This window comes from Ceratosolen solmsi, unplaced genomic scaffold (genome assembly GCF_000503995.2).
Source record: "Ceratosolen solmsi marchali unplaced genomic scaffold, CerSol_1.0 scaffold13, whole genome shotgun sequence".
In the NCBI taxonomy this organism is placed as follows: Eukaryota; Metazoa; Arthropoda; class Insecta; order Hymenoptera; family Agaonidae; genus Ceratosolen; species Ceratosolen solmsi.
Window position 1 is genome coordinate 4,065,584 of NW_011948418.1, and position 27,616 is coordinate 4,093,199.

Below are 27,616 nucleotides of genomic sequence, written 5' to 3' on the forward strand. Positions count from 1 at the left end.
TGAGAACATCAGGTTAGCATTCGTCTGTCAAAAGAAATTCTTTTCGATATTTTCTTAAATAGTCGATTATTATTCGTTTAAAAGACAATTACGAAATCTTTTTGTCAATTCTCTTTTACATATTAAGAGATGATGAAATAACATTTTAATTTCATTATCGATTAAGCGATCAATTAATTCTGTCAATGTATCTACGATCTACGGCTTAATATTCTAAATAATTGTCTAAATATTGTCTTTAACAAAAAAAAAATCGAAAAAACGCACCTTGAAATTTTCTGTGATTATCGTTTTATTTATTCATAATGCAACCACATTTTTTTTATAAAATATCGTAATTTGAAAATATTTATAATGGAAAATGTTTATTATTATTAATTAACAAATAATAATTATTAATAGAAGTCTATATCAACTTGAGAAGAAATTTCTATCACATTTGCTTTTTAATAATAAAATAATTTATGCATATACATGGGAAAGCTTTTTATGTTTATAATTAAGTTATTTTATAGTTGAATAACATATATTTATATGTTATTATATATAATATATAATATATTATATATATTTATAATATTATGTATATATAATATAATATAATGACTTATAATATATATATATATATTATATATATTAAATATATTATATAATATTATATTATTATATATAATATATATAATAAAATATATTAATAACATATAATATTATGATTAGAAAATATTATGTGTTTTATATCCTTATAAAGATAGAAGTATTTTATTCTCTAACTTTGTATAGCGTGATGTGTACATTTAGAATATCTTAATATATTTTATAAATAATACTGCTCATTATTTTTCTTTTTTTTTATTATTTTTTTTTAATTACATATAACTAAATTTGAAATATAGACATTATATTACATATGATCATTCAACTTATTGAAGTGTAAGTTAATCTCTATTAAGAATATTATTCATTGCCAATGAAAATCGTTGCTTATGACGTCTGTAATAAAAATTCTATAATAATTAATACTTGTATGTATGTTCACTTTGATTTCCCCAAATCTGGAATTACGTCTATGCTAACTCCAATGATTTTACGGTGGTGTATTACAGGTCCACCAAAATCTCCCTGAAATATTATGAACTATTAATATGCGCAATAAACGCTATTTACTCATTATTAATATTTTAAAAATTCTCTGGACTATTAATAAAGGATAAATATTGATATTTTAGAAATTTGTAATTTTACTTGAACAGAATCATTGTGAAAGTTCTGTGTTGACTGAGCTTTCTTTGATAAAATAAATCTTACTCGTTTTAATATTATAAATGGTTCGCTGTGAGTGCAGAAGTGCCTTTCATGAATTTCCATTACTTGACCCAGAAGTTGCATTTGATCTTCACATTGACGATTTGATAAAACTTTCACCTGAGCTGTTCGCAAATTCGGTGATATAAAACGTCGATGGTTTACACCCCATCCTACCAAGTCAATGTATTCATCAACTAAATTATGGAACGATACTGTAGATAAAACAGCTGGTTCAACGTTTCCTTGTATTTCATGCGTTAGCTATACAAATTCGATGTCAATATAATAGAATCGCTACTTTCTATTTTGTCTTTATAATTGAAAGATCGTTAACTTTTTCTGATTCATTTTATAAAAACGAATAAGAACTATAACAAAATTCAACAACTACATTTTTTATAAGATGTATCAGATACTTTATCAATCAATGCTAATCTTTAAATATTATATTATTAAAAAAACAATTTACCATTGTAACACTAATATCATTTTCTCTAAATAAAAGATGTCTATTTCTATAATTGCTCCACTCGTTAAACGTTATCCACCATAGAATAGTGTATGGCGAGGATGTGACTAATGAAATCGTTCCATGTAGAATAATAGTTTGATTTATTAATCTATTTTCAAGACATTGTGCAGCACTAAGTACATGACGTGTGGTAATAAGCGCTCCGCTACAAATATGATCGCGGGAAGGGCCGGCATTTACATTATTTATATTTTTAAATGCTACCATAAAAGGAAAGTTTCGAATGTGTGCGTTGTGCACATCTCTACCAATCATGGCATTAATAAGCGGAATGTTGTATTGTACACCTAAAGAATAATTAATATTTGATTATGAAACTTACGATATTAAACTAATTTATAATCCGTTATAATTATGTGATAATTCTTACAGAGTATTGCAGATACGGCTAGAAGTGAAAATATATTAAATCCCATACTAAAAATAAGAAAATTTAATGAGATGTTACGTATTTATGTTAAATATTTGAAAACCATAGGAAGGATCTTTGTAATATTGTATATGTTTACTTAATTGTTTGTATAATATTTAATTTAAAGAAGTACTTAATGTAAAATTATCACCTTAAGAACATATGGTGTATATTTTTTCAGGATATTCTATAATAATATTATAGATATAAGAATATTGTTTAAAATAAAAATATTTATTATCATGAGCTAAGGAGGGCCTGATTATTAAGATCGCATATTGAATTAAATTTCTTTCTTTTGGATATATTTTCACAATACAGTTTATCAAGTAATGTAATGAACATCCTATAATCTATAATTCTCAATACAATCATTGTAATAAATCACAACTTTTTAGTATAAAATATTTAGTCCTATATTAAGAACATTATTAAAAACTGCCGTATATACTCTAGATGAATAACATTTCCGACAAAATAATTAAATATAAATATAAATAATACCTTTTGAAATGAAGCAATTATGTAGGGACAAGTTGTAATTTAATTGTAAATATTTTTATTACTTGTATATTCTCCAAAAGTATACTAAACTTATGATCATTTAGCCTAAATGTTTAAACGTGTCGTTATAATTTTGCCGGAAAGATGAAATTCTTTTAGGACATTAAATCACAGGAACAGTCAATATATTAAATATAGAATTTGTAATAACACACAATTGTTTGATCTGTATTTCTATCTGTCCTGTTATTGTGTTGTATAACAAATAATAAATGAAATTATTAAAGCTGGTAGATGCAAAAGTATTATCGATTATTACCTACAAATACTAAACTATAAAGATGGCGAAATATATTATAACAATTTTATTGAATTCCTAACTTGATAACGTTCTAAATATCATAATGTCAATATTGTTACGTAAATTTAATCGATGTTTTTATATGAGAAGATATTCGTATTAAGTTTTGTAATTATATTTGTCTTTCCTCTATTATCATTCAAGTTATAAAAATTATATTATAAAAACTTATATAGATTTCACATTTAGTTTTTGATTTAAGAAATAGATAAACAATCATTTTAAATTTAATACTGAAAGTTTAACTTAATTATATACTTTGTAGGATTAAAATTAAAGACAGTATGAGTATATGTTGCACAATTAAATATTTAATTTTAATATTTATTTAATAATAACCGATATCTGTTTAACGTAATTGAACAATTAAATTGTATTTTTTTACAATGTTGAATTATCCAGTAGATTATTTCTCATATCAATAATAATATTGTATTTGCATTATTATAATGAAAAACAAATTTGATAATTTAAACATATAGTCCATAGTTCGGTTGATTCAGTCATTTTATTTTTGCCTAAATGTCAACGATTTTTATATAGATTATGTAATATTTTCTATGAGGTAAAGTTAAAAAAATTAATATTAAAATAATGCAAAACACCGTACATATATATTGGATTTTACTTTTGTTCGTATTTTCCAAAGCGATATATTTAATATTTGAAAAATTTTCGCCCATTGTTTGTTGGAATATATTAAATAATTATACTATTAACATTCTTTTTATAGGTTATAGGAAACTAATTAAGAAGTTTATCTGGAGGAATTAATGATTCTCCTATATCTTTTTCTGATCTATGATTGAATGAATTGAAAATAAAAATAATTAGTCAAAATTATGCAATATTATATCATTTATAATGGGTATATAAATAAATGTCAATAACACGGATACAAAAATAAATATCACATTTTTCATTTTTCCAAATATATAATTGTTCCTAGCCTGGAAATCATTTAATGTTCGAAGTTAACTCATACAATTTACACAAACATTTATTATTTTCATAAGAATACTTTTCTTATGAAGTTTACCTTAGAGGTTATTAGTTTCACAGTAATGTTAAAAATATTTTTATTAATAATTTCCTTAGTATTTTTCATCTACTATTCAGAAAGTAATTTAAAGTTATATTAGGTTGTTGGCCTCTTAATGAACAATTATCGCTTCATTAATTTTCTTCATAAATAATTGTTATGTGACATTATACACAACCTATCTTCATTTTGTTATAACTAAATACTCTGAAATTGTGTTATTATATAAATATGGGAAGTCTTAAAGTTTTATGAAACAATATTTTGAAAATGAATTACTCCTGCATATAGCCCTGTAACTCTATATAATATAACAAAATATTCCTTTTATAATTTATATATATATATATATATATATATATATATATATTCATTTAAAAAGCTAAAGAATTAGTAATAGTTGTCAGTCATATACCTGTTTATTTCCAAATTAAGATGCTTTAATTATATAAAATTTAAAATAATTATTATAAACAATATACTAAATTCTAATATAATGTATAGAAAATTATATTAATCCTTTCAAGAAATTAAAAATGCATATCTATATTTTCATATATATATATATCTTAATACAAATTGATCTCAATTTCAAATAGTAAACAAAAAATTACTAAATTAAAGCTTTCTTTAATAAGAAATATATTTGTGGTATTAGAAAACTTTGAGTAGCATAGATTGTTTCTATTGTATTTACATTTTTTTTTTCTTTTAAATTGCATTTAAATTTCAATATTAATAACAAATATATCTTATAATATATTCGTTAACTGATCAATATTTATTAGACCTAAAATTTATTATCCTGAAATAGCAGATATTCATAATGCATTATGTATGTTCTACATTGCTTTTCGATATTAACTGATAATAAAATTTAACCATTATGATATTTAATTCAGTTTTTTTTTTTTTAATAATTTTAACGATAATAAATTGTTGTGTTACCACCCTTCGATTTGTGACAATGCAAAATTATTATTGAATCGGTTACAATTAGAATGGTTAAGTTATTGTAATTATACATATTAGACGTATGAAAATGAAGACGCCAATGAAAATGCGTTTAATTATTTAGTATTGTGTTTATTATTCAATACATAACAAAATTATCATCTGTTACGGCTGTAATAAATTCTCTATAATAGTGAATACTTGAGTGAATATTAACTTTATTTGGATGAATCTCATTTCCTAGTTTTGGCATAGTTTCTTTATTAACGGCTACAATTTTATTCAAATATATAACAGGTCCACCATAATCTCCCTGAAATGTAATAAAATATTTATATGGATTTGTAATTATTTATATATACGCAAATATTAATGTCATATATTTAAATGCTTAAAGTAAAGAGTATTATTATTAGAATAATGAAAATATTTCAATTGGACAGTTATTAATAAATAAAATTATAACATATTAATATATTAATAAATTAGTTTTGTGTTGTAGTTCAAACATTGTTAATAAATTTAATATTTAAAATCAAATTTATCGTATATTTTACATATCATCAATATCTAAATATAATAAAGAGCAGATATTCTGAAATTCTCATATTAAATCACTTTTAATGCTAGAAATTAAATACTTACATTTTGTAATAGAACCTGTGGTGTTCCGTATGTACAGAAGTATCGACTATGGATACCAATTCTTCTTCCAGCTAATCTTGAAATTCTACTTTCACAATCATTATTAGATATTATTGTTGTAATAGTTGTTAGCATGTGAGGAGTTACAACACGACGTCTCGATATACTCCATCCAGCCAACGCAACGTCTCGATTGACTAAGTCATTCATTGATAAATCGGTTAACTTTGCAGGTTCAAAATTTGCTTGGATAGGTTGAATCAACTACACAAATTTTGTTTTTAATATGAAGTAAAGATTATGTGCCATTTTATTTTGACGATATATTAATTATTCATTTTTATATGCATTTATATTTTATGAAAATGAATAAGGACTATAATAGAATTCAGCGTAATAGAATTTAGCATAATTAATTATTAATAATAGGATAGAAATTATATATTTTTAATAATTAATTTACCTTTATAACAGCAATATCATTTTCTCTAAATTCAAGAGATCTTTGTGTATAGGAAATCCAATCATTAAATTTTATCCACCAATGTATATCGTACGCGCTAGTAAAAGTTAATGCATTCGATCCATACAGAATTACAGTTGTCATAATTGATCTACCATAGATACATGTTGCTGTACTAAGAGCATGTTTTTTAGTGATAAGTGCAGCTGTACACAAATGATCATCCAAATTCGCACGATTTGTCGTACTACGGTATGCTACTGATACAATAAATGGAAATTCATGCATATGAGCTAGTCGAACAGACGGTCCCACTAAGGCATTTGCGGTAGGGAAGTTGCATTGTATACCTACAAAATAATAGTTATTATATTAAATAAATGCAGCAGTAAACTCATTTATAAATTATTTGTATTAAAATTTATTCTTACACATTATTGCACATACGGCAAGAAGTAAAAATACGTTGGATTCCATGCTAAAATGAAAAACAAATAATTTTATAAACGATTACTGAATAAGTTTTTTAAAAAATTTCAAAGTTCAATATTTTACATTCAAATTAGCGAATTATTTTAGCAATATAAATCATTATATCCAATAAATTTATAATATTTTCATCTAAAAATAAGAACTTGAAATGTTGGTACTAGTGGGTAAATTACATTTAAAATAAATTTTAAACAATTAGAAAAACTTTAAAAACTTTTTATTAATACAAGTTAAATTATGTTTAATATATATTAATTCAATATTATCTTACCTTTCAAATTGATGGAGGCAAAACGAAAAAGTAATTAATGATTATTTCAATTCTTTCTAATTAATTATGTATAATACAAAATTCTATAAAATTACAGTGTGATTGTGAATTCTAACGTTCTTTGTTAGTGTATTTTCCTGAAATGAGTGATAGTATATATGTGAGAAACATTAAATGTTAATTTCAAATTAATCCTTATACACACAGAAATCCATATTTGCTAATATTTAAGATTTTAAATAAAATATTAAGTTTGGCAAAGGCACAAAAATTATTAAATATTACGCATAAATCATAATGTAGATGAAAAATATTGTAACAATTTTGTTAAATCCTGTAAATAATAACGTTTTTAGATCAGAATGTCAATATTATTATCCAATTGAATTTATGTTTATTATAAAATATTTATATTGCGATTTCTAAAAATAGTTCTTGTTTCTTTTTTTTGAAAAAGACGTTCCTGCTTTCAAATTTTTGATAAATTTAAAAACTTTTTTATTTATACAATTTCTATTCATTAGATTTAGTTTAGATGTATTAAACAATAATTTACTTTTCAAACCTTTCAATTTAGGTTACGGTTTATTTATTATAAATTATATATATTCACATGAATTATTTGTATATGTGGAAAAAGAATATTAAATTACTTCGTAATTCTGAAATTTAATATGATTTATTAATCTACAAATCATAAACGGGTAATAGTGTATATGTAGAAAATGTATTCAAAATTAATTGAAAAGAATCTTTATCTTTAACCAAATAGACTATTTCTCATCAGAATTATAATACAGTATTTATCTTAATAGAGTAAAACACAAAATCTTTTAAAAGCAAATTTCAAAATTCGTTCAATTGGTTCTTCTTATCACTGCCGAAATTCTTTTCGATATTTTCTTAAATAGTCGATTATTATTCGTTTAAAAGACATTTACTAAATCTTTTTGTCAATTCTTTTTTACATATTAAAGGATAATGAAATAAATGCTTCAATTTCATTATTGACTAAGGGATCTTTTAATTCTATTAATAGATAATGATGATTGTATATACGGTCTTCGGCTTCATATTCTGAATAAATTATTGTCTTCAACAATAAAAATCGAAAAAACGCACGTTAAAAATCTCTGCGATTATCGTTTTATTTATTCGTAATGCAAACATATTTTTTTATAAAATATATCGTAATTTGATAATATTTCTAATGAGAAATGTTTATTATGACTAATAGTAGTAATTTTAAATGTTTAGTGTTTTAAAAATAATTTGACATATTTAATGAATTACAGAATTCATTATGTTTATAATTAAGTTATTATATAGTGATTGGATTATTATTAGAAAACATTATGTATATTATATTCTTCTAGAGATAGTAGGATTGTATTCACTAATTTTTTTTAGCTTGGTATGTAAATTACAGGTGTTTTGTAGATTACAGTGCTGATTATATTTATATTTTCTTTTTTACATATATTTAAAATATAATTATTAAGTAACATTTTATTATGTAGTTATGTACATGTAATGGTATCATCGTATAGTTAATTTTCAAAATTAAAATCCTCATTTGTTACAGCTGTAAGAAAGACTCTGTAATAATTAATACTTGTGTGAATGTTCACTTTGAATTGGTTATAGTCTTTCCCCAAATCTGGAAGTACATTTTTGTTAACTCCAATAATTTTATGGTTGTGGAGGACCGGTCCACCAAAATCTCCCTGAAATGTAACGAAATATTTTAATGGAGATAAAATACTTTAATGATAGAAATTATTAATTAAATACAAGAAATTGTTGACTTGAGATGGTATTTAAGAGACGAATGAGAGTTTTGTTACATAAATTGGGAATATTAATTGGAAATCATTAATGGTATATTATAAATATACTCATAAAATTAATATTATTATTGGTATATTAGAAATAGCTACTCTTTGATTTCATTAGGAAAACAATTTTATTTTAAAACATGAATACTTACGCGTAGCATTAAAACAAAAGGGTCGTGGAAAGTACAGAAGTGCCTCTCGTGAATGCCTATTATTCGGTCAACAAGATGTTGAATATGATTTTCACATTCTCTAATTGATAAGATTCTTGTTTTTGCTGTAAGCATATTTAGTGATACTGCACGTCGAAAGTTTACACCCCATCCTGCTAAATCAACCTCCTCATGAACTAAATCATCGTATGGTACTGAGGATAAAAGAGCTGGTTCAACGTTTCCTTGTACTTCATAGATTAACTGTACAAATTTTGTTTCGATATATTAATTGTTAATGTTGTTATTTATTATTATTGTTAGTGTTGATTTGTTTAATTTATAAATTTAAAGAAGAATTATAATAATGGACAGTGTGAATATTTTTTGCTACGTTATATCTATTTCATAATTTTTTAATGATATAATTTATATTTTATATTATTAATGATTAATTTACCTTAGTAACGCTTATGTCATTATCACTGAATAAATGATTTCTCCCTGTTAAGTCAGCCCACTTATTAAACGTTATCCACCACAATATTCTATATGTTGTACAATAGAGTAGCGAATTCGATCCATGGAGAACAATCGTTTGATTTACCAATCTACGATCATGACATTGTGCAGCACTAAGTACGTGCTGTTTGGTAATAAGCGCTCCCGTACAAATATGATCGCGGGAAGGATTAGGATTGACATTGTTTATACGTCTAAATGCTACGATAAACGGAAACTCTTCTTCAAATGCGTTACGAACACCCGAGCCGAGTAAAGCGTTAACAATGTGATAGTTAAACTGTGTATCTAAATAATGATAGTGTAAATAAGGAAATTACGCGTTTAAATTCATCTATTAAATATTTGAATATTCATTCTTACTGATTATTGCACATACGCCAAAAAGTAAAAATATATTGAATTCCATGCTAAAAATGAAGATTTAATAAAATTTTTGAAAAAATTGTATATTTAATGATAATATTTTATATATTTGACAATAATAACATGAGCATTCTTTTAACAATTTGATATATTTATATAATCATTTGTAAGCTGTATGATTTACATACATATATAATTTAAATTAAATACTTTAAAACCATATTATTTATATATTTTAGGTCAATTTATTTCATGGAAAAATCAAAATAATCTTAAAATTAATACTCTATATTATAAAAAAATTGATTTATTAAGGCTAATTACTTTTTTAGAAGATGCCACAGTTGTTTGCGATTAACAAAAACGGTAAAAAATGTAATATTTATTTTACAATGATAAAAGATATATGAAAATTTGCTTCACATGTTCAACAATGTTTTTAAACATTGTTTAAAATAAAAATATTGAAGGAGAAATTACAAAATTTCTTATTAAAATTATTAATATATATATATATATATATATATATATATATTTATATGTTATTATTATTATATATAATTATTATATATAATTATAATATATAATTATCATGAGCTAAGGAGAGCCTGATTATTAAGATTGCATATTGAATTAAATTTCTTTCTTTTGGATATATTTTCACAATACAGTTTATCAAGTAATGTAATGAACATCCTATAATCTATAATTCTCAATACAATCATTGTAATAAATCACAACTTTTTAGTATAAAATATTTAGTCCTATATTAAGAACATTATTAAAAACTGCCGTATATACTCTAGATGAATAACATTTCCGACAAAATAATTAAATATAAATATTACCTTTTGAAATGAAGCAATAATTTACTGTAAAATTATGTATTAATGAAAAATATATTTAGTACTTATATATCCAAAAAATATTCTATGTTAGTGGTTAAGTGTACATTTTTTGTTACGTGATTACTATATTTAGTGTACCCTGAAAATTATTTTAAACATGAGCTATACTTATTATAAAAATTGGAATAATTCAAATATATTAATTCTTATTTTTATCTTTCCCTTAGTGTACTTAATGATAAAAATTAAAATAAATAATACATTTGCTATGCATTAGATATAATATCAATATACTATCAAGAATTACGTTCGAGTTATAAAGTAATGATTGTATGATAAATATTAAATTAATTTAAATTTAACCTAAGATTGATAACATTCAAATATCACAATGCCAATATTACAACATGAATTAACATTATACTTTTATAATTAATATATACTTGGCAATTTATAAAAATATATATTATTTATATTTCTATCATTAAGTTTGAATACATTGCTGTCTAAAAACTTACACAGTTTTATTTGATTTTTAACTTAACAATATCACGAGCTTAATGTGAGTTGACGAGTTACGAATAGATTTTCTTGTACTGTTTCCTTAGAAATTATGTAAATCACAATTCACATAATTGAATAATAAGATTGTAAATTTGTTTCGGCAATGTTGAATTATCTGATAGAGTATTTCGCATCAGAATAATGCAGTATTTATCTTAGTGGAGTATAGGATAAATTTTACAATTTTAAAAACATATTCCATAGTTGGTTAGATTCACTCATCTTATCATTGCCGAAGTTTAAATGACTTGAGCTTGTGAAGTTTAGCTCCATTATAAATATCGAACTTATTCTGTGCTTAACTCAAATCAAAGTCTTTTTATGTAAATAAAATTTTGTTCTCATCCTCTGATCTTTTTCTGTGACTAGCTACTCTGCATCTTAGAGTTCGATTACATAATTGAAATTTGTTCTTTACAATTAGGAGTATGAGAACATCAGGTTAGCATTCGTCTGTCAAAAGAAATTCTTTTCCATATTTTCATAAATAGTCGATTATTATTCGTTTAAACGACAATTACGAAGTCTTTTTTTCAATTCTCTTTCACATATTAAGAGATGATGAAATAATATTTCAATAATATTTCATTTATCGACTAAGGGATCTATTAATATTGTCAATAGACAAAGACGATTGTATCGATCATCACATCTCATTCTCTCTAATAAAACATACGAACATTCCGATGCAAACATGAATACGAAGAGACAAAAAATGTATATAATAATTGTTATCTCAATATAACCTTAATTTAAATATTATAAATTACATTGTAAATAGTATTATACCATGAATTAACAAGGTATTGTAATTATATGATTTTTAGAAGTGGAAAATTCGGAATTACAATTAATTTTAGTTGATGAGAAACATTATTTTTTGGTTAATTGTAACGAATGCCCTCAAAATAAGGTTTGAAAGTATTATTTGTTAATTATTGCAATAAATATAATAAGTCCTGTTAATGAATCTTATAAATAATTTATTTCCATGAATTGCGTACATCTTTTCTCAGTTTTAATTGCTTAATTATTAGGTACTTTATATTCCATTATGAATCTGGTATCGATAAGAATAAATATGTATTGAAAATAACTTTAGGCATTCAACAAATTATAGAAATTACTATATTTATATCGAATTATTCTAATTACATTTAAACAACTAGATATTTAAAGTATCAATATAATATTGAATTCATATTCAAATCTACTAAATTTATATTAATTTACTCAATTATGCTTTTATTACTATTCAGAACCACTCGAAGAATATAGCTGTGACGTCTGCAATAAATTCTCTATAGTAGTTAATACTTGTATGTACATTGACTTTGTGATGGTTATACTCATTTGCTATTTGTGGAAGTATTTCTTTATTGATTCCAATAATATTATTGAAGTATAATACTGGCCCACCAAAATCTCCCTGAAACATAAGAAAATACAGCTCATATATCAGTGTGTCAAAAACGAATAATCAGCCTTGAATAAATTTAATTATTTAAGATATAAGAATATCATATCTTTAGACTATATAACATTAAAAATTGCTTATATATTAATTTCAATTATTTTTAACAGAACAAATAATTTTTTCATCATATTATGAAATGAATTCTATGTTTTTATTTTTATTATTATATATACCTAAATATAATATAAAAAATAATTACCCTATAAACTCTAAAAATAATTAATATTCTTTAAGTAATGAATACTTACACGCTTAAGTAATGTAAAAGGTGAATTATGAGTACAGAAGTAATTATTAGTTATTTCATGTCTCAGTCCAGTTAGTTGCGAAATTTTATGTTCACACGCCGAATTAGTTATAGTTCTCGCAGTGGCTGTTAGTATTGTTCTTGACATCATACGTCGATTGTTTACACCCCATGCTGCAAACCTAACGGATTTATCAACTAAATTAACGAACGGCACTGTTGATAAAATGGCTGTTTGCAATATTCCTTGCACGTCATGGGTTAGCTAGATAAATGATTTTTATTATAAAGTAGTATTTTCTATTTTATATAATTTTATATAATCTATTATTTTATATAAGTGATTTATTTCATGTAAGTAATCTCTACTTAGACGCTAGTTATTTTTTATTGTTGTACTTAGTATGTGTCTTAAAATTACGTGCATTTATTCCTTATCACATCATGATGGAAGCTACATATTATAATTTAAATAACTAATTTACCTTTGTAATACTAATATCATTGTTATCATATTCAACTTGTCTATTTCTATAATTGCTCCACTCGCCAAATGTTATCCACCATTCTATACTGTATTGTACACACGAGGATAATGAATTTGTTCCATGGAGAATAGCAGTTTCATTTTTGTTTCTATTTCGAATGCACTGTTCTGCACTAAGAACATGTGATCTTGAAATTAGGGATCCGGTACAGATGTGATCACGTGTGGCATGGGGATTTATCACATTAATATGTTTAAATGCTACAAGAAAAGGGAACTCTCTTACATGTGCACTGCGAACTTCCACACCAATCAATGCATTAACCGTCGGAAAGTTACATTGTATACCTAAAAAATAAGTAGTATTTGAATATATTATTATTTGAATATATTATTATTATTATTTGAATAAAGAAATTAAAATAGTACAATTTTTTAAATATTTTTATTATATATGTATTCTTACATATTATTGCGCATACGCTGAGAAGGAAAGACACGGTGAATTCCATGCTAAAAATAAATAATCAAGAAGATTAATTTAAGTTTTTAATAAAAGTAAGAATATTTAATAAAAGTTTTTAAATCTTATTTAGATTAAATACATGTCGAATCTAAAATGTTATTTTAAAAACACACGGCTTATATATCAAGCGATAAAACTATTCCTTTTAATTTATTATATTTAAATTAGAATATTAAAATTATGAAAATTTAATTATATAGAAAATTGATTGCACTCTCAAAAAATGTCTGTATAACCTCTTAATTTATTTGAGCTAAATAATTTTACTAATATGTAAATTAAATATAAACGTTTACTTTTGAAAATGAAGCAATTAAGTACGGGAAAATTTTAAATTAATTATAAATCTATTAAGTACTTATATATTTATATAAAAATATATTAAATTTTTATTTAAGTGTTAATTCTCAGGTGCGCGAGTACTATCTTAATTTACTAATCCTTAATTTTATATATCCTCTTTGTTTGTCAAATAATCGTAATTTCATGAAAATATGTCATTTAAATTTTATAAGTATTATCTCATATGATGTGCATGCTGTAATCTGCAATTACAATAAAAAATACATTAAATTTAATCTAAATTTTATAACGTTCTAACATCGAAAAGTCAATATTGTCACACAATCGGATTTTCGGTTTTTTTTTTTTATAAAAATTTTTATTTAAAACGTTTATTTCTTCTTCTTTTACCATGATTTTTTAAGGAATTAATATGTAAATATTTTTCAAAATTTATTTACGTTTATATTTAAGTAGTAGATAAAATTTTGTTTGAAAATTGATATTGTAAATTTTGTTGAGTTACACATGCATCATTGTATACCGAATACGAAATATAATTAAGTTATTGTCATGTTTTTTTTTTTTTTTTTTTCAGAATATTGGATTAACAGATGGAATATGTCTAATTCATTTATAATACAATATTGGTTATATGAAACGCAAAAAAATTTTGATAGTTTAGTCTGATATTGAATGGCTACTGCTAGTTGTATTAATTAAATCATATACAATCTCATGCATTTGTTATAAATAATATCTATACAATTTTAATTTTACAAATCTAATTTTAGAAATTTAATTTAATAGCTGTGAATACGCATAAATAAATATTTGAAAAAATATATGTCTTGTATCATGGATGTGTGAATATATATTTTGATTATTTATTTTTCCCTATTTCTAGATTTGATAATATATAACTTTAAATTCTTTTTAGATATGAACGATTATAAATCTTAATACAAATTTTTCAGCATTCCATATGATTATAATCTAAAAAAATTAATGAACTCAGCCTTTATTCTGCAAGAATATATTAGTGTTGCTGAAATATATTGTTGAATTATATAACTTCATTAATAACGATTGTTTAAATTGAATTTGTATCTTTTATCTTAAATCTCTATATAAGTTCCATATTATAAAGTAATATAGTTAAATTTATAGAATAATATTTATTCATTCTAAGGTCTGTTATATTATATCCTCAGTTATTCGCAATATATTATTTTAAATGTTCAAATTTTACTATTCATATTAATGTATATTGTAATTTAACAATTTTCATATTTATTTTACTTTTTTATAATTTTATAAACAAAATTATTCGTACTAATCATTAGATATTATGCATTAGGCGTTAAATAAGCACATAATTATATTAATTGTTTTACATAAGGAGGGTTTTAATCAATAAAATTTTATTCTCAGTCAAAATCAACTAAGACGCTCATAAACAACTTGTTATTCTCTTATTATTCAAACCACATTATAATTCGGACTTGTGACTTCTAGAATAAAGTTTCTGTAGTAATTAATACTTGTATGAACATTAATTTTCAAATGGTTATATTCTCTCCTCGCAACTGGAAGTATTTTCTTGTTAATCCCTATAATTTTATTCATATACAAAACGGGCCCACCATAATCACCCTAAAAATTCATAAATCATTTTAATTATTATTATTATTATTATTGTTGTTATTATTATTATTATTATTATTATTATTATTATTATTATTATTATAGACAGTACAGATCTTTTATCATATTGATCAAATAAATTTAATTCTTTACTTACACGTTGTAATAGGGTCATAGGTCTCCCGAGAGTACAGAAGTGTTGTTCACTTATACGAGCCGCTGCACCACTTACTTGGCTGATATGAGCTTCACATTGAGCATTTGATACAACGACCGCAACGTCTGTTAGTAGATTTAGAGATAATACTCTACGGTCACTTGTACCCCATCCTGCCAACTGAACGAGTTGTCCCATCATTTCTGCATTCGTTGCTGATATTAATGTTGCTGGTTCAAAATCTCCTTCTATTTCTTGAGTTAGCTAGATAAATTTTTTTGTGATATAACGAAAATATTTTCAAGCATTTTATTTAGTTTAAATGTACATGATTCTTGTTCACTTTTCGTTCAATCCGACTATTCTTATTAACAGCTTTAATGATATTAAATTTATTTTACAGAACAAATTCTTTATCGTTTAATGTTTTCATATTGATAATACATCTTTAATAACTAATTTACCTTTATAACAGCTACATCATTGTCTAGATTAATAATATTTCTATTTCCACGAAGGGCCCAGTTGTTATAAGTTATCCACCATTGAATAGAATATGTCACGCCATAGATTAAAATGTTCGTTCCGTAAAGGACAAGAGTTTCATTCGCTTCTCTATTGTTAAGACATTGCGCTGCAGTTAGAACATGAATTCTTGATATTAACGCTGCAGTACAGATGTGATCGCGATTAGGTATAGGATTTTCTAAATTAATGTGTTTTAGAGCTACGATAAAAGGAAATTCTCGATCGCGTGCCATGCGAACATTTGGTCCAAGCATTGCATTAACAGTCGGCAAGTTACATTGTATACCTAAAAAATAATAAATAGTTGATTACTAAAATGTCCCGACTAAATTCATTTTAAAATTATTTCGATCGTTTATTCATTCTTACAGATTATTGTAAATACGGCAAGAAGTAAAAATATGTTAAATGCCATTCTAAAAAAGAAGAACAAATGAGATTATAAAGTTATATTGAATATTTTTACAATATGTATATAAGTTCAATAATTATCTTGCTAGATATATATATATATATATATATATATATATATATATATTTATATTTTATTGCTCTTTATTATAATAGATCATTCATTTATAACAATATTTAATTATTTAATCGTATCTTATTGTATTTAAAAAATTATATTTTTTAAATATGTTAAATGTTCAACGTTGAAGTATTACTTTGAAATACGTGTTTTATGTGTCGATGGCTGTAGCACTTCAAATTAAATTTATATTTTAATATAAAATAAAAATGAGAATCTTTAAATATCATGATTTGATTAACAAAAAAATGTATTCCATTCTTATAAAATCATAAAAACTTCTTCATTTATTCAAGTCTATTTATATTACAAGTATATTAATTAAATATAAAAATTTACCTTTCGAAATGAAGTAATTAATTACCGAAAAGTTATTAATTGATTAGAAATCTACTAAAAAATTATTTATCGTAGAAACATATATTAAACTGATAGTTTATTGTAAAAAAAATTTGAATCACGCCTTTACTATATTTATCATAAATTATTAATGATTTTCGAACAAGAGGTTTATTAAATATACGTTGTGCATTAAATTTTTATTTATTAATACTTAATTTTATCTGTCATATTAGTGTGCTCAACGATAAAATTTTGTAAAAAATATTCAATTTGGCACGGATATACGAATTATTAAAAATTACATGCAAGTTATAAACTATTACTGAGATGACAAATATTATGTTAATTTGAATATATTCTAGAATTGATAACATTCTAAATATCATAAAGTCAATATTGCTATACAAGAAGAATTTAGGTTGGCGATTTGTGAAAATGATTTTGTTTTTCCTTACAAATCACATTTTATAAACTGCATTATAATAGTTGACGTTTTTAAGGTTTATTTAATTTTAATTTAAACAAAAAAAAAAACATTCACGTAAAACTTACTACTGAAAGGCTAACTTAGTTATAGAGATTGTATAAATAATATTGAAAACTGAGTATTAGTATATGATAGTAACTAATATTATTTTGGAATATTTCATTGGAAGAGTACTTTTTATTATTTAAAGACATAATCCATAGTTCGTTTGATTCATTCAGCTTATCTTTATTTAAATACAAATAATTTCAATATGAATCTTGAAAGATTTCTTAATAGATAAATAGCTAAAAGATCATTATTGAATTAATTCGTAACATCTTACTTTTCTTCATTTCTGATTTATAATGAATTAGATTTGTGATTTATAATATGCAGAAGAAACTCTGGTGTAACTGGAAAAATCATGTGTATTTTCAATTGAAGTTTGCCAATTAAGAGAAACTATTAAAATTATGAAAATTTAATTATTGTAAAATATAAATATTATTTTCCTCTAAAAGTGAATGTATAATGAAATCGTTATAAAAAATTCACGATTTTCTTCTACCACACTTAGCTTAAATAGATTTTCAAAAACTGAAACTGCCGACATTATAACTTCATATTGATTATTAATTTATGTTGTATAATATATATATATATATATATATATATATATGCAATTTAAATTCTGTTATGTATATTAAATATATGTTTTATCTTTATCTTTCATCAGATTTACATAAGATAGGTAGCAATGACTGATAAACAGTTGTAATGATGTTGATTTGTCGTATGTAAAATGGAGGTGTAAGTGTATTGATTTTTTCAAATACGTGTAATTTAAAAGTGGATTTACATAAACTATTCAAGTAAATGCCAATAACAAAAAGATTTCCTCCATTTTAAATGTTTTTTACTATTTTCAATTTATATTTTTATTGACTATTTAAAAATATATATTTTTCATACATATTGGCCGATTAAATTTCATTTGAAGACCTATTTTATGAGTATGTTTGTTCAAATTATTAAAATAATATCTTAATATATAATAAAATAAAATAACTTTTTTTTTTATTTTATTGAGTCAGACAAAAATAAAAATTAATTTTTTACATGATATGTCTTGTAATTACAATTTAATTAGAAATATCCATGTATTTCTATTATAATGGTATTGTAGGTTCTACATTATTTTATTATGCTGTTTGATATTCTTGATGTCTATAATAATTAATGATCATTAGTTATACTGTCACTATATTACTTCCTCTACGTTCAATAATATATTATAAAGTACATTTCTGATCTGTATGTAATTGATTGAATAATTAGAATTATTTTGAATGTTATATTAAAATTGCCTTATTAATTATTTCATCATCAATAAATCTCTTTATTATCTATTTTTGATATAAATATATTTTATTTATTATATTAATTCATCATTACTTATTTTCATAATTCGATTGTTATATCATTATTTTAAACTATAGTTTATAAATATTTAATAAATGATTATTTTTTTTATTATTCCAATGCCTTAATTTGAATATGTTTTTACAGCCTATTTTGTAAAACCATTTTAATGTCATATCATTCGAATTCGCATCTATCATATGCATTTTATTTCTACTAAATTTCACTAATTAATATATAAACATAATTTTATATGTCGATATATTTTTATGGAATTTCATCAAGTTGTGTTTATAATTTTATGGAAATAATACAATTATATAAATATAAAATAACAAATATAATAGCGCATTTAGAAGAAATCAGAACAAATTAAAATAGTAAACTTGACAAATTATTAGAAAATTTTTTCGGAATATTAAAGAGAAGAAAAATTACTAATAACATTAATACTAATGATAAAATAATGTAATAACCAGGATAAACAAAAATTAACAAAATAAAATTGAAACTTTATCAAACTATGAAGCAATAACAATTAGTAATGAAAATGAAGATAAGGAAGTACAATTCGAGAAAATCTTCAAGAAAATTTACACGTATAATATATAATAATAAATGAGGCTATAATTTTAATCGACCTAAACTAGATAAACAAATAAGAGAAAGATTAAGGGAAAAAAACTTGTAGAAATATGCATAGTTTTACAATATAATATAACAATATTTATGGGAGATTTCCCTTAAATGGTGATTTTAAAAATATGATTTACGTAATTTAACAGGAAATTACTTTTCTTGATCAAACTCACTATTAAAAGTAAGTAAATATAAAAAATATGTAAATATACGAAATAAATATATATAAAAAATAAGTAAATATAAAAAACAAGTGTATATGAAAATAAGTAAATATAAAGAATAAGTAAATATAAAAATAAGTGAATATAAAAAATAAGTAAATATAAAAAATAAGTAAAAATATAAAATAAGTAAATATAAAAGATAGAAATCTTTGATACTAAAGAAGTAATTATAAAAAAACTATGAAATTAATAGGCAGTGATATAATAAAGCTACAAATCGTATAAATGTATACATGGATTACAACAAACTTTAGATAATTAAATTAAATGGTGTAAGCTGTTATATTTTACTAACTAACTAAGAAAGGTATGATAGAAAAAATAGCTGTGTTAAACTATATAAATATACGGAATTAAAAATGGGTTTATCATCAATATAAATTGGATCTCAAGTTCATATTGGTTATAACTTCTTCATATTTAAGAAGTTAAATACTTTCAATATAAATAGGGAATAGTGAAACTAAATGAAGTATATTTAATAATTAATGCACTAACGGGTATACCGCAAGATCAAATAGAAATATATCTAAATGAAATTATGATTTCATTTACAAATAATACCAATCATTTACTATAACCTTAACGAGTCTGTAGCAGGCAGTGGTTCAACTTTGTTAAAAAAAAAAAAAAAAAACTAACGATAGTTAAAAAATATTCAACATAGGTATCTATAAAAAAATCTGAGCAATTTATGTGTTTTAAAGAATATTATTAATATTTTATGAAAATTTAGTAAAAATTAATTTATTAACACTCAGTAATATGATAAAAATAAATAATAGATTTTTTTGGAGTGACAAAAAATGAAATTTTATGTAATACATTAATATTGAAAGCATCAATGATTTTGGTACTGAATTATTCATTGTAAAAATGTCCGATTTAATTACCAACTTGATATATAATTAATGAGTATACTTATTTATCTAGGCATACGAATGTGCGAATTTTAATATATTACTAACATACAATATAAAGAGAAACGATATCGATCTGAAATCGATGATATACACGATGACAAATGCTATACAATAAGAAAATAAGGTTAAAGAATTTGTTAATTCCTTTATTTGTAAAATTAGAGAAAAATAAAATATTAATAGACAGGGAATGAAGGTGAATAATTTCAAATAATGGTAGACAAATAAGTCGATATACATTTAAAAAATAATAGAACGAAAATTATAATATTATAATGATGAATGAAAATTATATGATAATAATATAAAAATAGACCTGAATAATATAATGAACAATAAAAATAAATGAGGGAACAGGAGAATATAAAACCCAATAAATTCATTTAACATTTTTGAAAGATTAATTAAGATCGATGAATCCCACCGGTAGAAGATTCAGATGGAATGTCGGAGGTGTATTAGAATCAGAAAAATGAAGGTGTTCTTTTGCGAAAAGAAAATATTCGTAATTAGCAGACAGGACTTTCAAAATTCAAGTTCAAATTGTGCTTTTCTGATATGGTAAGGCTGATCAGAATGCCTGCAGCAGTTTTCCAAAAGTACATACTTATAAAATGTGTGTACGTGCGTGCGTTTAACAATAATTTGAAACATACAAAACTTATTTCAGGATATTTTTGTAGTTTTTGTATAGCACTTTTTTTCCTTAATAAATTAAAATTTACTAAGAAGAAAAGAAAATGATTATTTTCATAAATTGCAATATGATGATCGGATAAAAAACAAATTAAATTACGTATATTGATTTTTTATTTAAATATGTTATCTATTTCAGAATAAATTAAAATTAATGTAATATTTTTCACGAACTTTATAATTTAAGAATTGTATGTAATAAATGATAATTCTTTTGTCTTTGACGAGTTTAATATATTATTATAATTGTTATCATTGAATAAACCAAGAGGATAGATAAAAAAATGAATGAATAAATAGTGTTTATTTTAACGATTTATTGATTATATTAAATATAGGAACATCATTGTTTAAAATTTACGATAAATCATCAGTCTAACCTTTTTGCCCACAATATATAATTGCTCAGTAGTTTTCTCAGTAATTAATTATTTCATCTTCTAAGGTAAATTAAAATATTTTTTATTAAAATACTAATAATAGTATACGCAGACAGAATAAATTATAAATAATATTCCATAAAAATATTTGAAATACAATAAACTTTTACATATTGTAAAAATATTCAATATAACTTTATAATCTCATTTGTTCTTCTTTTTTAGAATGGCATTTAACATATTTTTACTTCTTGCCGTATTTACAATAATCTGTAAGAATGAATAAACGATCGAAATAATTTTAAAATGAATTTAGTCGGGACATTTTAGTAATCAACTATTTATTATTTTTTAGGTACACAATGTAACTTGCCGACTGTTAATGCAATGATTGGACCAAATGTTCGCGTGGCTCACGAAAGAGAATTTCCTTTTATCGTAGCCATAAAACACATTAATTTAGAAAATCCTATGCCTATACGCGATCACATTTGTACTGCAGCGATGATTTCAAAAGTTCATGTTTTAAGTGCAGCGCAATGTACTGAGAATAGAATCATAGCAAATACTGCTATTCTATACGGTTCGAATGCATTAATTTTTGCAGAAGAGTATAGGATTCGATGGTGGATAAATTTTAACCAATGGACCATTCTTAAACATAGACCGCTCGTAAATCTCGATAATGATATTGTCATTATAAAGGTACATTATTGATAATCATTATATGATTTATGTGGCAGCATTAAATGTTAAAGCATTAAATATGCATTTTTAATAATAAATTGAAAATCATTATAATTGCTAATAATGAAATTGTATTAAATAACAAGTTAACAAGAATCGTTGACATCTGAACTATATAAAATATTTCATTTATGTCTTATTTGATTAGTTAACCCGTGAAATAGAAGGAGATTTTCAACCAGCACAGTTATGGCCTTTACCGAATAATGATATAACAGCACAATACGTTCATCTGGCCGGATGGGGAATGACTGAACGTAGAGTGTTATCACTTAGTCTGCTAACAGATAGTACAGTGATTATAACAAACAATGCGTGTGAACATCACATTCGACGTGAAACTGGACGAATTTTTCATATTCACGAGAGACACTTCTGCAGTCTTGGAATAACTTTCACTTTACTACAACGTGTAATTAAATTTATTTAATCAATATTTCATCATATTACAAGAATTACGATTACATTATAAAAGAATTATAAACAATTATAAATACATGTTTTATTAATTTTCAGGGAGATTTTGGTGGACCCGTTTTGTACTGCAACAAAATTGTAGGAATCAACAAACAAGTACTTCCAGAAGCAAGAAGAGAATTGAACAACCAAAAAATTAATATCCATACAAGTATTCACTTTTATAGAGAATTTATTGAAGACGTTAACAATGATCATTTTAATTGGGAGGGATAATAACCGCATAATAAAATAATTAATGGCATCTAAATTAAAATTTGTATGTAGAAGAATACTATGGATAATTTTTATTTATACAGCTTGTAAATTAATTAATACCGCATTATTATAATATGTGACATTGTTTTGAAAGAACATTTCTTATTTTTTAAATAGAAGTTAATTAAAAATTTTATATTCTCATACTTTACAATGAATTTAATAGCCATAAAAATATTGAAAACTAAAATAAATATCATAATGGTTAAATTATAGTATACGTTAATACGAAAACTAATGTGGAATATACAAAATTAGTGTCTGATATTGTAGAATAATAAATATTTTTAAAATAAATAAATACCAATCAAACTATATATTAAGATACAGACTACTAAGTACTATATCTTATTAAGATAATTCTTATTATCTATTCTTATTAGATTACTAAGAATAGACCACTATACATATGTTATCGATAATAATTATTGTACTATTCATATTATTAAAGCCACTTGATCGACAACCATACACATCGTAAATATCGTTAATTTTTTAAGTTATAGAAAGTTTATATAGATATATGTATATATATATATATATATATATATATATATATGTAGCTGAGAATAAAGGTAAACAAGTAACTATTTTATTTATTTACCTATTTGTATAAAACAATAACGAACGAGAAGTTAAACAATTAAAAATATATTTTAGCGTTAGAGTAAAAAACCCAACAGTATCATTTGATATCTATAAGAGGTATTTTGCATAGTTAGGAAAAGAATAAGTGCGATATGCAGTGTACAATCTAGATAAACTACTGAAGTTCAAGTCGATTAATCTACGGTAATGATAAGATGAGTGAATTCAACAAACTATGGGATACGTGTTTAAATAATAAAATTTATTCTATGTTCTATTAGGGTAAATACTGATTTATTTTTCTGATGACATTTCTGATGAATAGCCTGTTGGCTAAACAAATATTATAAAACAAAAAGATCGTATTAATTGTTCATTATGTTAAATAGGAGCATGATTATTAAATAAATATTACTTAAGCAACTGGATTTTAAATTTCAATTTTCAAACGTAAGTCCATTTGAAGGCTGACATAAAAAAAATATTAAACATCTATTTAATGTAAATTATAACTAATTTTTTTACTAATTATTATCTATTAGTACAATTTCTTAATGTCTATTAAGTACGTTAAATAAAAATAGATATTATTATTTTCATACAAAGAGATATGAAAATATCGTTACAGAAATATAAAAATCCCTTTTCATAGCAAAATTACATACCAAATTGACTTTATCATATTCAAACATTATCATTCTGAGAAGAAATTAAAATTCTTAAAATAGTTTCAACTATATAACAATACTTGACAATTTAAAGCTTGTATAAAATATTTGATAACGCTTAGAAATAAATTTCGAATTTGTTTTGAAATATTTATCATTGAATACACTAGGAGAATTGATAAAAATGAATGAATTAATGGTGCTGTTTTAAACTGTAAAAAAAATTACTTTTATTCATATTAGAAAATAATTCTTTTTTACAGCAATTATAGTCACCACGTGTCAATGAATTTTGAAAATATTGGCACCGATAACTGATAATTCAAAATATTTGTTTATAATAGAAACTTAATATGTTTTGAAGTAATTTATAATTTTCTTGTAAAAAATTTCTTCGAGTGAGTATTATTAATATTAATTAATTAGAGTAAAGGTAATATTTTTATATCCAAATATAATATTTCAATATTACAATTTTTACATTGAAAGAGAATAAATTGAAACTGATATTGTTACGACAATCGGTAATCGAACAATTTTTTTTCTCGAATTTATACCGTAGAATTCACACAAGCTTATGTAAATGACTTATAAATACTCTTATTAAATATATTTGAAAGTTTAATTTTTGAATATATCAGATATATTTAACGATCATTTTATTAATTTAATTAAATTTCCCATTTTAGCATGGAATTCATCAAATTTTTACTTCTTGCCGTATGTGCGATAATCTGTAAGAATTAACTATGATAGAAACGGTTTATAAGCGATTTCAATGGTGCAGTATTTTAATGTCAATTACAATTGTTTTTTAGGTACGCAATGTAATTTTCCGACTGTTAATGCGTTGATTGGTTCGGAAGTTCGCAAAGTACAACCAGAAGAGTTTCCTTTTCTTGCTGCTTTCAGACATGTTAATTTAACAGATCCTCATCCTACACGAAATCACATTTGCACTGGATCGCTAATTACTAGAAGTCATGTTCTCAGTGCAGCTCAGTGTATTGAAAACAGATTAATAAGTCAAACTGTCATCGCCCATGGATCGAATTCATTAGTCTATTGTATAGAATATCGGATACAGTGGTGGATTACTTATAATCAGTGGTCTCTATATATGAATAGACCTCTGGAATTTGTTGATAATGATGTTAGCGTTACAAAGGTAATTAGATATTCAAAAAGTAAATTTTTAATTGCAACATTAATCTGCATCTTATAAGTACTGTAACTATTGAATTTCATTGTAATTCTTATTCTTTCTATATAATTAAACAATCAAAATCGACGGTTGATTATTTATAAATAAAATAAGTAAAATAGAATGTGACGTTTATATTACAATAGAATACAATATTTTTAGTTGTGGACCCCAGTACGAGGAGAATTTCATTTAGCTCAATTATCAACAATCCCGACTACTCATGCAATCGATGATCATATTGTGTTGGTAGGATGGGGTGTAAACAATAGACGTAAAATATCAAGAAAGATGTTATCATCCGTTGCGAAAGTCAAATCGATGAATGAATGCCAAGAATTAATTCGACAAGCAAGTGGACGAGTAACAGTGATTCGGGAAAATCTCTTTTGTACTCATAATTCACCTTATACATTAATTAAACGTGTAAGTATTCATTACTTAAAGAATATTAATTATTTTTAGAGTTTATAGGGTAACTATTTTTTTTATTATATTTAGGTATATATAATAATAAAAATAAAAACATAGAATTCATTTCATAATAGGATGAAAAAATTATTTGTTCTGTTAAAAATAATTGAAATTAATATATAAGCAATTTTTAATGTTATATAGTCTAAAGATATGATATTCTTATATCTTAAATAATTAAATTTATTCAAGGCTGATTATTCGTTTTTGACACACTGATATATGAGCTGTATTTTCTTATGTTTCAGGGAGATTTTGGTGGGCCAGTTTTATACTTCAATAATATTATTGGAATCAACAAAGAAATACGACCAGAAGTATTGAATGATTATAACCGACTGAAAGTAAACATTCACACAAATATTGATTACTACAGAGATTTTATTACGCATGCCTTAGAAAACAATTTTCTTTTGGTCTAAATAATAATAATGATATCATATAATAAAGTAATATTAATTGATTCAATTCGATCATGAATCCAATATTATATTGCTACTTGAATTATCTAGTTGTCTAAATGTAATTAAATTCTGTAATTTGTGGAATACGTAAAGTTATTTTCAATACATATTTATTCTTATCGGTACCAGATTCATAATGGAATATAAAGTACCTAATAATTAAGCAATTAAAACTGAGAAAAGATGTACGCAATTCATGGAAATAAATTATTTATAAGATTCATTAACAGGACTTATTATATTTATTGCAATAATTAACAAATAATACTTTCAAACCTTATTTTGAGGGCATTCGTTACAATTAACCAAAAAATAATGTTTCTCATCAACTAAAATTAATTGTAATTCCGAATTTTCCACTTCTAAAAATCATATAATTACAATACCTTGTTAATTCATGGTATAATACTATTTACAATGTAATTTATAATATTTAAATTAAGGTTATATTGAGATAACAATTATTATATACATTTTTTGTCTC

General features: G+C 23.4%; 4 protein-coding genes across 4 annotated transcripts; 2 read left to right on the forward strand and 2 right to left on the reverse strand.

Moving 5' to 3' along the window:
- Positions 1-1,032: 1,032 nt before the first annotated feature.
- Positions 1,033-2,857, reverse strand: LOC105360383 (chymotrypsin-2-like). Its single transcript, XM_011497276.1, has 5 exons — positions 2,754-2,857; positions 2,208-2,254; positions 1,775-2,124; positions 1,306-1,566; positions 1,033-1,119 (listed from the first exon to the last, which is right to left on the reverse strand). The coding sequence occupies exons 2-5, from the start codon at positions 2,251-2,253 to the stop codon at positions 1,033-1,035; spliced, it is 744 nt and encodes a 247-aa protein (XP_011495578.1). The 5' UTR covers position 2,254; positions 2,754-2,857.
- A 5,669-nt stretch (positions 2,858-8,526) lies between these two features.
- On the reverse strand, positions 8,527-10,720 carry LOC105360384 (uncharacterized). The gene is made up of 5 exons (XM_011497277.1): positions 10,708-10,720; positions 9,857-9,903; positions 9,432-9,781; positions 8,972-9,235; positions 8,527-8,708 (listed from the first exon to the last, which is right to left on the reverse strand). The coding sequence occupies exons 2-5, from the start codon at positions 9,900-9,902 to the stop codon at positions 8,532-8,534; spliced, it is 837 nt and encodes a 278-aa protein (XP_011495579.1). The 5' UTR covers position 9,903; positions 10,708-10,720; the 3' UTR covers positions 8,527-8,531.
- Positions 10,721-18,773: 8,053 nt separating this feature from the next.
- Positions 18,774-23,742, forward strand: LOC105360138 (azurocidin-like). The gene is made up of 5 exons (XM_011496939.1): positions 18,774-18,837; positions 22,478-22,524; positions 22,608-22,957; positions 23,148-23,411; positions 23,516-23,742. Exons 2-5 carry the CDS (start codon positions 22,479-22,481, stop codon positions 23,690-23,692), a joined length of 837 nt encoding a protein of 278 aa, XP_011495241.1. The 5' UTR covers positions 18,774-18,837; position 22,478; the 3' UTR covers positions 23,693-23,742.
- Positions 23,743-25,680: 1,938 nt separating this feature from the next.
- LOC105360386 (trypsin-like) lies at positions 25,681-27,090 on the forward strand. Its single transcript, XM_011497280.1, has 4 exons — positions 25,681-25,726; positions 25,809-26,158; positions 26,357-26,620; positions 26,917-27,090. Exons 1-4 carry the CDS (start codon positions 25,681-25,683, stop codon positions 27,088-27,090), a joined length of 834 nt encoding a protein of 277 aa, XP_011495582.1.
- The last annotated feature ends 526 nt before the right edge of the window (positions 27,091-27,616 follow it).

Bases quoted from the DNA above. Each gene is read 5' to 3' on its own strand.
- LOC105360383 (XM_011497276.1), bottom strand. From the start codon at position 2,253: ATGGGATTTAATATATTTTCACTTCTAGCCGTATCTGCAATACTCT. The intron at 2,125-2,207 runs GTAAGAATTATC...ATTATTCTTTAG, and splicing joins AGCCGTATCTGCAATACTCT to GTGTACAATACAACATTCCG. The intron at 1,120-1,305 runs GTAAGATTTATT...ATAATATTTCAG, and splicing joins CATTTATAATATTAAAACGA to GGAGATTTTGGTGGACCTGT.
- LOC105360384 (XM_011497277.1), bottom strand. From the start codon at position 9,902: ATGGAATTCAATATATTTTTACTTTTTGGCGTATGTGCAATAATCA. The intron at 9,236-9,431 runs GTAAATTAATCA...AAATTTGTACAG, and splicing joins ATGACATAAGCGTTACTAAG to TTAATCTATGAAGTACAAGG. The intron at 8,709-8,971 runs GTAAGTATTCAT...GTTACATTTCAG, and splicing joins CTTTTGTTTTAATGCTACGC to GGAGATTTTGGTGGACCGGT.
- LOC105360138 (XM_011496939.1), top strand. From the start codon at position 22,479: ATGGCATTTAACATATTTTTACTTCTTGCCGTATTTACAATAATCT. The intron at 22,525-22,607 runs GTAAGAATGAAT...ATTATTTTTTAG, and splicing joins TGCCGTATTTACAATAATCT to GTACACAATGTAACTTGCCG. The intron at 23,412-23,515 runs GTAATTAAATTT...ATTAATTTTCAG, and splicing joins CTTTCACTTTACTACAACGT to GGAGATTTTGGTGGACCCGT.
- LOC105360386 (XM_011497280.1), top strand. From the start codon at position 25,681: ATGGAATTCATCAAATTTTTACTTCTTGCCGTATGTGCGATAATCT. The intron at 25,727-25,808 runs GTAAGAATTAAC...ATTGTTTTTTAG, and splicing joins TGCCGTATGTGCGATAATCT to GTACGCAATGTAATTTTCCG. The intron at 26,621-26,916 runs GTAAGTATTCAT...CTTATGTTTCAG, and splicing joins CTTATACATTAATTAAACGT to GGAGATTTTGGTGGGCCAGT.